At 44.0% G+C, this 12,748-nt stretch overlaps 1 protein-coding gene across 2 annotated transcripts in view; it reads left to right on the top strand.

Moving 5' to 3' along the window:
- LOC132024906 (contactin-associated protein-like 3) overlaps window positions 1-12,748 on the top strand; it is a 157,498-nt gene that overhangs the window by 117,719 nt on the left and 27,031 nt on the right. For both annotated transcript variants that reach the window (XM_059412117.1, XM_059412116.1), the window contains 2 exons: window positions 2,132-2,288; window positions 8,942-9,069. In XM_059412117.1, coding sequence (XP_059268100.1) covers window positions 2,132-2,288; window positions 8,942-9,069 — 285 coding nt within the window. The remainder of the gene's footprint in view (window positions 1-2,131; window positions 2,289-8,941; window positions 9,070-12,748) is intronic.

A 12,748-nucleotide genomic window follows, 5' to 3' on the forward strand; every position in this document is an offset into this window, starting at 1 on the left:
TAAATAACACAGCCACTGCTGCGACCAAACCGAGGCTTTAACTGGGGTTGGGGTGGAGACGGAATGAAGGACATCGTAACTACCCAGGCTGGAGGCTGCACTTGCGTGGGCTGCTGCTGGAGAACTCGTACAAACCTCGGTGACGAACGCAGTCCAGCCTGTGATCCCAGCAGCCCTTCATTACGGAGCAGGCGAGGCCTAAACAGTGCCGCCTGACACTTAAAAGGGTTGCACTGCTTCACAGCGTGTCATCCACGGACACGAACGGGCACAAGGAGCATTCCTCGGGAGCCCTCAGTGGAGGTTACGTGGTGGGAAACCACCCGAGGCAGCGGCCGGGAGCTTAAGAGTGTCATGGAGCGGACCGGGAAGGGGAGTGTCAGTCAGAATCGAGTTTTTCCCCCAAGGATTCCCGTGTTCAAATCCTCGGCTCTTCTCAGGTCCCCGGGGTTTATCGTGAGAGGAGAGAAGGCGGAGCCCTGGCTCCTGTGGTGTTCCGGGAGGTTGCTGGGGAGCCGTGGGCCTCAGCTCGTGTGAGGGTCCCACAGCCTTTGCCTGCAGTGGCCGGCAGGTCTCTATCCTGCAGGTTTCACCGGCTGCAGTTCTGGGGGCCTAAGAGGGAGCTCGAGGTCGGCAAGTGCTGATCCCAGGACACTGTTCAGTCTCCATGCTGTGAGCGTTAAGGTCCCTGAGGATTGGCCTTGTGGCCAGAGCAGAGGACAGCCAGCGAGGGGCTCGGGTGCCGCAGGTGTGGGGAGCCCTGTTCCCTTCCCTTCAGCCTATTCTTCCTCTTCGCCTTGTTCTTAATGATCCTTCTGCAAACTCTCTGGATTTCTCCAAGAAACCTTGAGCCAAATGCATTCTGTACCTTAAACAACACTTGCTGGTTCTTACTTGATAGAGAAAATAAGAGATTCGGATGTAAACAAACAATTGTGCATCTGTGGGCAATGATTTCTTTGCTCCTCCATCTATGAAAAGAATGTTGAAAAATCTTGTGTTTAAAATGGTGTTTTAAAAAGTATCTGTTGAGTGGAAAAGATCTTCCACCCCCTACAGATAAGTTTCAACACACTGAGGGGAAAAAACAAACATCGCCGACACTGATTTCCTGGCGCCTATCTCACCCAGCTGCCTGCGGTGGGCGGTAATGAGTGCGGCCCGTGTGCACCCACTGGGAGGCTGTGGGCAGGTGCAGGCTCATCGAACAGGGAGCCATAATGAGCGGTGGCGGATGTAAGTTACGGAGAAGGTGGGACGTGTTCCAGACTCCCGGTGGGGGCCGGGTGGGACAGCCTGAGGGTCTGAGGGAGGGAGCTTGCTGAAATGGACAGGCATCTTCGCTGGTGGCTGATGGAGGTCCCTTCCATTTCTCCTGCTCTGGCTCTCTCTGTTTGTGAGGCACTGTTCCCTCTACCCTCCCGAGAGCCCTCCTCCCTGTCACCCTCACCCTGCACGTCTGCCCTAGGGCCTCAGCAGAGGACACAGTCCAGCAGAGCTGAGGTGGCCTCTGGTCCTGTTGGAGCATTTGAATGTTGAGATAGACTGGCCTCAGTTGTCCAGAGCCCAGGACCCACCTCGGGCATGAGGGAGGCTTGTCAGGCCATGTCTGTGGTTTCCAGATACAAAGCCAAAGTGTCAGTACAAGAAGCTCGTTCCTCCAGCAGACTTGGAAGACATGACAGAAGAGTATGGGTGTTTTTGTCCAATAGATAAGAAATCCGTATTTTGTCCCATATTACATATTTCAATGGCATTTTAGGCTCTCGAACGGCTTTTGGATGCAGTGTACAAATTACTCTGGTTTTCATTCATTCCTTTTTTTTTTAATAACAGTTTTTTCAATGTTGTGTCCAAATGATGTCATTGGAGTCCTCAAGAGAAATGTATAGATATCATGCCTGAATGAGTTAGGGATGACTTGCTCATTTTCTAATAAAAGTAAAACATATGGTGAGAACCTAAGTCTAGACGTGGAAATATTTCTTAAGCCTTTGGAAGTCCTCTTTGAAAGAACTCTTGTGGAGTTAACCTCTGCTCATCTGTGTTTTAGACAGAGGGGGTAAAGGACTGTGCTGGGGAGGCAGTGGGGGGCAATGTAGGCATCACCTTTCTCATACTTGTCTTTCAGATGGAACCCCAGTGAGCTGGTGGGTTGGAAGAACCAATGAGACACACACTTACTGGGGAGGTTCTCTGCCTGGTGTTCAAAAGTGTGCTTGTGGATTACAGGGGAACTGCCTTGATTCTCAGTATCACTGCAACTGTGCTGCCGCCCGGAATGAATGGTGATTTCCCTATGATTTCCCTGTGCAAACTGTAATTCTGTGTTGCTTAAACTGTAAGTTAGGCAGACATTGGACATGACAGTTGTATAAAGAGAAGAGATTAATGTATTCCCCAGCCAGTTTGAGGTGTAAGCTTTGATGTGTACTGTGTAATTAATCTGAGGACTGAGGCATGAAGGTAGCTATTTCTGCTTACCTGTGAGTAACTAATCATGTCCATTTTATTTTTTTCCTAATAAGACAAGATAGGAATACCAGATTAATGTTTCCCATTCACTGAAGGTACCATTATCCAAGTTCCTACTGTTAAGTTTAACCCAATAGATACGATGACAGCCCCGTAGCCAACCCCGCATGCTTGCTCACCTCCCTCGCTGCCAGCTGCATTTTTAAATGGCCTCATAGGGGAAATCAAACAGGGTCTAGGGTGCATAAAAGGGGATTATGGGACACAAACCTCTCCCTGTCGATGGAGGTCTCAGAAGACTTCCAAACCCAGAGAGGTGGTGGAAAGGGACCGACCTTCCAGCTAACCCCCCAGACAGCAAGAAAGAACTCCCTGAAAACACATATCCACACACTTGCCCTCACACAGATCTGGAGTTCAATTTACACAGTCCTTGGATTAAGGTAGTGTGGCCACTGGTCAGCAGTACCGATGCCTCATCATGAAAGTATGCGACATTCTTGCTAGAGGCCTGCCCTCCCCAAGGATTCCCACAGATAAAAATGCCACCAAACATGAGCTCACAATCAGGGCTACACAGCCCCAGGGCCAGAAGTGGGAGACAGAAGAAACCACGGAGTAAACAGATGCCTAAAAATCCCAGATCATGGATACCTTAAGGGCATCAGAGAAAATAAATGCGTGAGCTGTTGGAAAAATAAGTCCTGGGATTGATTGAGAAAGCAACCAGATACTATTGAAAAAGGTGATCACGACTTACAAAAGAACTGAGTGAACGTTTAGAAATGAAAATATTCTCATTGAAATTTAAGACTTGGCAGATCAGATACTAGACACACGGGATCAGAACACTGGTGAAATGGAAAATGCACGTAGATGAATGGCAGGAACTCTAGCCCAGAGAGATGGGCATGGGAGGAAGGAAAGCGGGGACAGGGAGGGGAGATCTGGGGTCAGAATCAAGTTTCAACAGGGAGACAGGTGATAATTAAGGACCAAAATAGCTAAGAAGTGGCCAGACTTGAGGAAATACTAGCATACTAGGCAGGATAATAAGAGTAAATCCATCTGTAGAAACATCATGCTGAAATCAAGGAAGATTAAAGAGCATGTGAAAGGGAGTGGAGGTGACCAGAAGGTGTCAAAGCAAGAACTGTCAGAGCCAGGCAAGACCCCCTCTGTGGACCCAGCTAAGCCTGCAGGCACCAGCACTCCCCTTGCTGTGCATCAGTAAGTACTGTAACTGTCTGGTTCCAAGTGTGTCCCCAGCCAAAATACAGGGACACCCAGATGGACAGACAAACACAGAAGAAATACACCACCAGCTGACTCCAGAAGACAGTTTCAAGAATGTTTTCAAAATGAAAGTGGGTGATCTGGTAAGGAGAGTTCCAGACGCTAGAAGAAACATTGAGGAAAGAAATGTGTAAACTCAGAGGTTAACAGAAACACAAGAGGCAAATACGAGACACCAGTCATGTGTCAGGCATGTACCATACAGAAACAGGAGGGAGCAGTCCTGACCAGGAAACAAAATGATTGTGATTGACAGAGGACTACAGCCAGGGTTAGAAATAAGAATATGATTGAACTTAGAAACTTGTTTTGTAGAAGTTTGTCAGCATTAAATGGCTCATAGTGCACACATTAAGAACCTTGAGAATTGTCATTCTGAACCCTAGATCTGACATATTACCAATGTCTGTATTGATTAGGTCCCTAGCCTTCGGTACTGCCTCTTGTTCTTTTTTTTTTTTTTTTTTTTTTGTGGTGAATATTTCTGCCTTGTCATTTTGTCCAGATAAGAGTATATGAAGGAGCAAGTAAAATGCTAAAAGGGTGGCAACAACCCCAGGAAAATATGCTTTAACCAAATCAGAAGAGATCCCAAGTCGTGAGGGGGGAGAAAGGGGATAAAAAGAGGTTCAGAAAGAAAGAAAGAAAAGAATTAAAAAAAGAAAACGAATAAAGAAAAGTATAAAAAAAGAAAAAATATACATATATATTAGATAAACTAGTTAAAAAATGTTAAAAAAGAAAAGGGTAAAAGTTAAAAAAATTTTAGCAGAAGAAGAGAAAAAAATGAAAAGAAAAAAATTAAATTAACTGTAAGACTAAAGAATCACAGGGAGAAAGCCATGAGTTCCGTGCTTTGCTTTCTCCTCCTTCGGAATTCTGCTGCTCTCCTTGGTATTGAAACTGCACTCCTTGGCTGGATTTCTTGTTGATCTTCTGGGGGAGGGACCTTTCAGAAAGTGGTAGTTTTTCTGTTTCTAGAATTGCTGTTCTTCTTCTCTTCCATCTGCTGATGGATTTGCAGGTGTTTGCAATCTTTAGATAAGCTATCTAGCTGATCTCCTGCTAGCTGAAGTAGTCTCAGCCTGCTACTTCTCCGCCGTCTTGACTCCTCCTCCATAGTGCACACATTAGGGTTTCAAGTGTCAGCACTGAAGAATAGAAACAGTGTAATATTCAAATCCAAAGAGGGAAGGAAGGAAAAACGGGATTTTAGGAACAGTTAATTCAAAAGAAGGTAGGAAATAAAAGTTAAAAAGGAAGAGGAAACAACGAGCAACAAAATAACGTAAGAATATTATGAGTAATGAGGCACAATAAATGTGACAAAAATAGCCATTTAAATGCAGATAGGTCATTTTGAATTAAAAATAAGTATATCCGTTTGTACACCTAGAAATGTTGAAAGCAAAATCCTAAAACAACTTACCAAGCAAATGTGCACAGAAGTAATTTAAGTTGAAAAGTCTTTTTTTTTTTTTAAAGATTTTATTTATTTGACAGGGAGAAAGGGTGCCTATGCCCATAAGTGGGGGGAAGGGCAGAGGGAGAGGCAGAATCCCTGATGAATGGGGAACCCAGCAACTTGGGGCTCATCAGAGGATCCTGAAATCATGCATGACCTGAGCCAAAGTCAGATGTTTAACCATCTGAGCCACCCAGGCGCCCCATAATTTTGAAGTTTTAAGTAGTACGATTAGTATCACCATATCGTGATGCTTTTTAATTTCACCAAAAAACCCCTAATAATCCTAAACTCATATGTTTCTAACAAAAATGACTCAAAATGTATATATAAAATAATTGTCTGAATTGAAAGAAGGAATATACAAATCAGCCATTGTAAGAAGAGGTTTAGACATACATCTTTTAGCAATTGGTAAATCATGTGAATGACAATTATTAAGAATATGGAATATTTTTATATGAAATCAACAGCTTGATTTGGTGGGCCCTGAAAAATACAGAATATATAATTTTCTCAAGCACACATGGCACATTTTTGCAAAATGATTTTCTTAGTTTCATAAAGCAAAACCCCCAAAATTTTACAGTAGTTGTTTTGGTATGGACAGTTTCTCTGATTATAGGACATTTAGGTTAGAAATGAATATCAGAGGGACAAAAGTACAGGAGGAATTTCAAAGCCACAGATGATTAGAAGCAAGGAAATGAAGATGAAATTTTTCATAGGAAATATGCTTGCCTACCAGGAAAATCCAAGAGGATAGACAGAAATATTGTTGACATTAATGAGAATCTTGTAGGGCTAGCCACTGAATCTTAGAATAACTGAATTCCTACAAAGAGCTTATTACCATAAGAAAATATCATGAAAACTACTGCAAAATCAGGATGGAGACTGTAGATTCTGCAATAAAGATAACAGAAATATGCAGAACTTTTATGTTTTATTATGAGATTTTAAGAAGATGTATCTAAATGGAGATATCACAGGACTGCCATGAGTGGGAAAAATCAGTATTTTCTTGATCCACTTAATTCCAATGCCAGTCGTTTGCCAGTGTTTGGGTCGGCGAGGCGCTGGGAAGATGCGCATGGGAAAGCAGTGGTCAGTGGCAGTTCCGAAGGTGAAAGCAAGGACGGAAGACTGGCCCTCCAGGACTCGGAGTGTCATGGGACTGCAGGCTCTGAACCAAGGGCGTTTGCCAGTGGGATCAGCGAAGGGAACAGCACAGCCCGAGAGCGAGCCCGGGAGCTTTCAAAACAGGGAACTCTGGGCGGTAATCATTCTGTGGTCCCCAGGCTCACTTTCTCCGGAAGAATTAGGAAACATGAAAGCCAAGCCGGTGTTTGTTCCCTGCAGCCTTTCCCAGAACTCAGGAGTCTCGGCGGCTGTGTTGCACCTGAGAAAAGGTGTTCTGCGAGACAACCAGAGAAAAAGTGTCTCTAGAGCATTGGGAACTGAAGACCAGGAGGAAGTGGCCTTGGAAGTCGCATCACTGAGTGCTTGGAACCTATCGTGAGAGTCCTCACGAGGAGAGAGCAACACTCCCAGCCTTCGGGAAAAGAGAAACATGGAGAGACAAGAAAAAACCTGAGATGTAACTAAATCCTGCGATTTCGAATGAGTCTGGTGACCCTGGCAACGAATCTCATCCTACGTGAAGCGTGGGCATTTGGGAATGACCTGTGCTGAGAAAGAATTCTCAGTTCAGAGCTGTTTAAAATTTCCTCAGGCTCAGGAAGCTACTTTGCAAACAACAGAATGAAAAAAGTACTTAACTATGATATCTGCCTTAACACACAATTACCCGTTATGATTTTCCTTAGGGTTTTTTTTTTTTTTTTTTTTTTTTGCAGGGTTCTCTGTCATTGCTAAAAACAATTAAAGTGTAGCTTTTCACTACATTATAAATGTAGCTTTTAAATGGTTCTTTAAAATTCAGGGTTACTCAATGAATAACTAATGCCCTTGCATTTTCCCTCTAAATGTTCTACCAAAATAGCAATGACAGGAATGAAAATGCTTATTTGTAACATTTCCTGATACTTAACACCAGGAATTAATTTTGCTGTGTTAGCCCCACATTTATAACAAGGATTTTTCCAGACTGACTCCCCCCACGATCCATGCCACCTCTGGCTTGTGACCGTCTACCTGTCCCCGTCTCAACAAACCAGGTGTTCCGTGTTTGGGACGACCTTCCTGTGTGCTTCCACACACAGAAATCGCAGGGCCTTACTCAGATAAAGTCCTGGGGTTTTGTTCCATCTGATTTTTGGAAACCATCTGATTCCAAAAAATATTGTTTCAGAACCTTCAGGATATTTAGTTCAAATTTTTGATATCTTGCCAATTTGCTCCAGCAGTCACTTTGTTACACTTTTAAAGCAAAATAAAAATGCTAATAATTTTAAACTTCCTACCTCGAAAGAATATTTTTGATGCCTCAACAGAATTGGAATGATTAACTATTAATTGATGCAGGGCCTTTTTGAGGCAAAGCTATTAGGTTGAACCATTCAAAACTGCTGGTTGTTTTAACTTGCAAAAATGTCAGTTTCAGATGCTTCCATTTGTATACAGCAGAGCGAGTGGGGGTTTTATAATTGTTAGAAACTGAAACTTCCTAGGTTCTACACAGATGCAGCACACCTGAAGGGAATATTAGAGAAACTATTATCTGTTCTAAATCCGAAGCACACATGTAATCGAAGCAGGACGTAAAAACATGAGCAGCTCACAAGGTGCAGAAGAATCTTCTTTCTTTGACCAGAGCAGTGGTTGGTGGCACAGCTAGCTTCCTACCAGGACCTCTGGCTCTAGTCCGGTGTTCGGTACATTGGAACCATAGATATTCAGTCCCAAATATTCACTTACGTGATTTTGTTATATTACAATTATATTTTCGTCATTGTTTATAATATCCACGAGATTCCTTGGGGACACTGATGGTGGCTCTTATGCCCACACCCCTGACACGCGGGACCTGGCAAGGAGTTGCTGTGCACCAAACGTTGGCTGAATGAACGGATAGTGACAGTCACAATGAGCTCTTCCCCCACATTACCCCATGTGTTAATTCTAAGAGCACATTGTGTCATACCTTCCGTTTGGCGTAATCAACCTCCTCCGTCTTTCTTTCTTTTTTAATGGATGGCATCGATACGTAAGGAAGTGCTTAGTGACCATGATAAGGATTTTAGAAAATTGAGATAAAAAAGAAAAATCTGGGAATTGAAAACCTATATCTATTCAGTTGGGCGTTTTTTAGTTGTTGTTGTTGTTTTGTTTTGTTTTTACGAAGCCAGGCAGATCTTGCGTGTGTAAGTTTTTCATTTAAATCTCACAAAAAAAAAAAAAAAGAAAAAAAAAGAAAAGAAAATCTCACCAGGCGGCCATGTGGGAAAGGGCAGCGAGTTGCTTCATTGCAGGGAAATATAATCTCGTGCTCGCAGTGACAGTTATGATTTCAGTCCTGCCGCTGTTATCTCTGTGGTCACACAGACAGACAAGGGGCTCCAATCCTTGCGTGACCTTACTAAGTACGTTACTATGTCAGAGCTCAGATGAGCCTTTTGAGCTCCTCATTGTTACCTATTTACAAATTTAGCTTATCACGTCTTGTGCTGCAGTAAAAGACTATTTGCTTCTTTTCCGGATGTCGTTCAGAACAACACTAAGGTGGTCGTATTTGTTTTGTAGGACCAGCGACACAGTAGTCCTTTCCCACAAGGAGCACCTGCCAGTCACTCAGGTTGTGATGAGAGACACAGGTCGACCACATTCAGAAGCGGCTTATGTGCTGGGGCCTCTGCTTTGCTCGGGGGACAGTAAGTAGAGGCAAGATGAACTGTCTTGACCTCTGGAAATGCATGTCAGTGTTTTAGGAGACATGTAGCTGCCTGAATCTGTAAAAACACCATCTATGCTAATACTCTGCATCTCATTAGGAATGTGTTAACCTACAAAAGAAGTGTATTCTGCTTGAGAAAAAAATGAGGAATATTGTATTACCTTCAGAGTGTGTGTCCTCTGTGTAGTATTTGAGTCGGACTATCACTGTGAATGTTGGTGGGATGATCTGAAACACTGATCATCTAGTCAGCAAAATCTAGTGATTTGAAAATTAATTAATTGGAGTAAGTATTGGCTGAGTGCTGAGATGTCTAAAACTGGTAAGATACTGAGAAACGGGGTGCCGGAAACCATGACGTGCCTGTTCGTTGTCACGCTCTGACAGTTGCGAACCTCAGTGGTCCTGACTGTCCTCACTCCTCCCACTGCATGTGGATTTCTCTGAAGACTTCCCTCTCCCAAACTAACTGAAATAAAGCAGATCCACTCTACCTTAATTTACTTCCTTCTAATCCCTCTTGAATACGTTCTCTTCCAGCCTTCTTCTTTATCACTCCCTAAAAACTGCCTTTTCCAGGTATTAGTGACACCTCAACCTGGCTAACCCACACCTGCTCTCAGGTGGCATTGGATGGCATCGGACCTGACCTTGACCTCCTGTCCTCACTCACTCTGATTCACGTCTTTGTTCAGCTGCCAGCTTACCCACAAAAGTCTGGGTTTTCCCTCCTTCCTTCCCTATGCCAGTGGCATTATCCTGTTGTGGTGCCCCCGGCCTGTGCCCTCAGCCCTCCCTCTCTACTCTCCAGTGGGGAGCTGTTCCCAACAGGCTGGTGGCTTTAAATCCCACATTGAGGTCAATGATTCTGCCATTGCTATACCCCAGGCTGTCCCCCTGCACTCCCACCCCTGCCACCCAGCTGCTTAGGCTGTACCTCTCTGCCTCAGTAGGCATTTCAGAACAGTTTATCCAAAAGAAGGAAAAAAAGTGTTTCTATGACAACCTTCCCAACTCAGGGCATGGCAACTCCATGCTTCCTTTCATTTAGATGGAAAATGTAACAGCCACTCATAACTTCTTTCCTCTCTTAACACACATTGGACTCATCCACAAATACAAATTGTATCGCTTTGAATTTCAAAACCGGATCCAGTGCCCCCTCCCAGTGGCTTGACTCACCTGCTTGCAGCTGCTTCTGCCCACTTAGCGGAGATGCCACAGAATGGCCAGAGGGAAAAGTCAGGGCACATCAGTCCTCTGGCCCAGACTCTCCAGTGGCACTCATTTCAGAGCAGAGGCCAAAATTCAACATCTACCAAGGCTGTGGTGGCCAGCCGTTCCTGGGGCTGCATAGGAGATGTTGCCATGTGGAGATATCCTGGCATTTCTGAGCCTTGCCATTGAGAAAAAGGAAGTTTCTTACATCAGATGACAAAAATATTGAGAGGTGGATAGTCACAGTGTAAAGAACATATGAACATGCCTTGACGGATGACAGTACAAAGAATTGTTCTTCCCACTCATGACCTTAGACTGCAGACCACACTCTGTGTCCAGACAGGACAAACTAAGCACACCCACCCCATCTCTCCAATGAGTGCCCCTATGAAACCTGGGCAGAACTCCGAGAACAGTTATCTCAGGGCTCTAGGAAGCTAGGAGAGACAAGGAGGAGAAACCAGGAGGCATCATTTACTTTTCCCTCTGGTATCTTTCGGTCAACCCAGACATAGGCACTGGGTCAAAGACAGAGACGTTCCAAGAGATGCCGTCGAACCCTGGCTAGAGGCCAGAACAGAAAGTTCCTAACTCTCAGGGAATGCAGGAATCCCATTTCCCTCTTTTTCTATCCAGGCAGACCCATGATGATAGCAGCAAAAGCTGCACAGGGAATGCACAAGAGCCAGGACTTCAGAAGGGGACTTTTGCCCTGCATAGGGCAGCTGTGGCTCAGAGATGATGGGAAGACTCCTCTTATTTTTGTTTTCTTCCTCCACTCACCCATTGCTTGGCAACGGACCAGGTACAGTTGCATAGGAGAGTATTACAGAGCAGTCTCAGTAGAGCCTGTTTTCCAGTTCCATGACTGACAAGGGAGACCAGGGCAGGGGATCAGAAAGTACCTGGAAGAGCAGCAGGAGGCAGCCATTCAGGAAAGCATGCTATATGTTGTTCATGAAGTCCGAGGCTCACCTTGGAACCACACATGCATGGATTTGGTCCTAACCGTAGACCCAAGAAGTTGAGAACTGAATGGAGAGTTGACCTCCCAAGACCCAGGCTGGTGCTGGGTCGTGCACAAGTGAGGCAGAGCTGAGTCGTGCTGCAAAGGCTTTGGAAACTGGACTGCCATTAGAGACAGCCCACAGAAGGCAGGTTGCAATGTGTGGCCAGATCCTAACTAGGCCAAGTGCCTGCAAAAAAACCTAAATAAATTAAAAACAAAAAATAAGATTTGTATATATGTATATATGTGTATATATGTATGTATACATAATATTCATGTACAAATGTAATCAGCATGCTCCACAATATTTAAACAAAGCCCAGAATTTATTAATATAATATTTAAAATAGCTAGGAAGTCATCCAAAATTACTTAGCACAAAGAATCAGAAAAATCTAAGCTGGCTTAGGAAAATGTAGTCAACAGATACTAATGCAATTGTGACACAGTGGTTAGAACAAATTGATAAAGAGTTTAAAGCAACTATTACATAAGAACTCTAACAAGTGATCATAAACACTTTTGTAGCAAATAGAAAAAAAGAACATTTCACCAAAGAAATAGGATATCCAAAGAGCTAAATGAAAACTCTAGAACTGAAAAATATGAAACTGAAATAAAACATGTCCTGGGTGTTGGTGGGAATGCAAGTTGGTGCAGCCACTTTGGAGAACGGTGTGGAGATTCCTCAAGAAATTAAAAATAGAGCTTCCCTATGACCCTGCAATTGCACTCCTGGGTATTTACCCCAAAGATACAGATGTAGTGAAAAGAAGGGCCATCTGTACCCCAATGTTTATAGCAGCAATGGCCACGGTCGCCAAACTGCGGAAAGAACCAATATGCCCTTCAACAGACAAATGGATAAGGAAGATGTGGTCCAAATACACTATGGAGTATTACGCCTCCACCAGAGAGAATGAATACCCAACTTTTGTAGCAACATGGACGGGACTGGAAGAGATTATGCTGAGTGAAATAAGTCAAGCAGAGAGAGTCAATTATCATATGGTCTCACTTACTTGTGGAGCATAACAAATAGCATGGAAGACATGGGGAGATGGAGAGGAGAAGGGAGTTGGGGGAAATTGGAAGGGGAGGTGAACCATGAGAGACTATGGACTCTGAAAAACAATCTGAGGGTCTTGAAGGGCAAGGGGTGGGAGGTTGGGGGAACCAGGTGGTGGGTATTAGAGAGGGCAGGGATTGCATGGAGTACTGGGTGTGGTGTAAAAAACAAGAAATACTGTTATGCTGAAAATTAAAAAAAAAAAAAAAAAAAGATGTCGTGGGTGGACCAAATAGTGGATCTGAGATGAGACAGTCAGTGGCCTTAATGATGGGAATGACTCATATGATCAAAAGAAAGAAAAAAAATCTAAAAATGAACAGGGCCTCAGGGAACTCTGAGTCAACAACAAAAGAT

The sequence above is a fragment of the Mustela nigripes genome, chromosome 9 (genome assembly GCF_022355385.1).
Source record: "Mustela nigripes isolate SB6536 chromosome 9, MUSNIG.SB6536, whole genome shotgun sequence".
Taxonomy (NCBI): Eukaryota; Metazoa; Chordata; class Mammalia; order Carnivora; family Mustelidae; genus Mustela; species Mustela nigripes.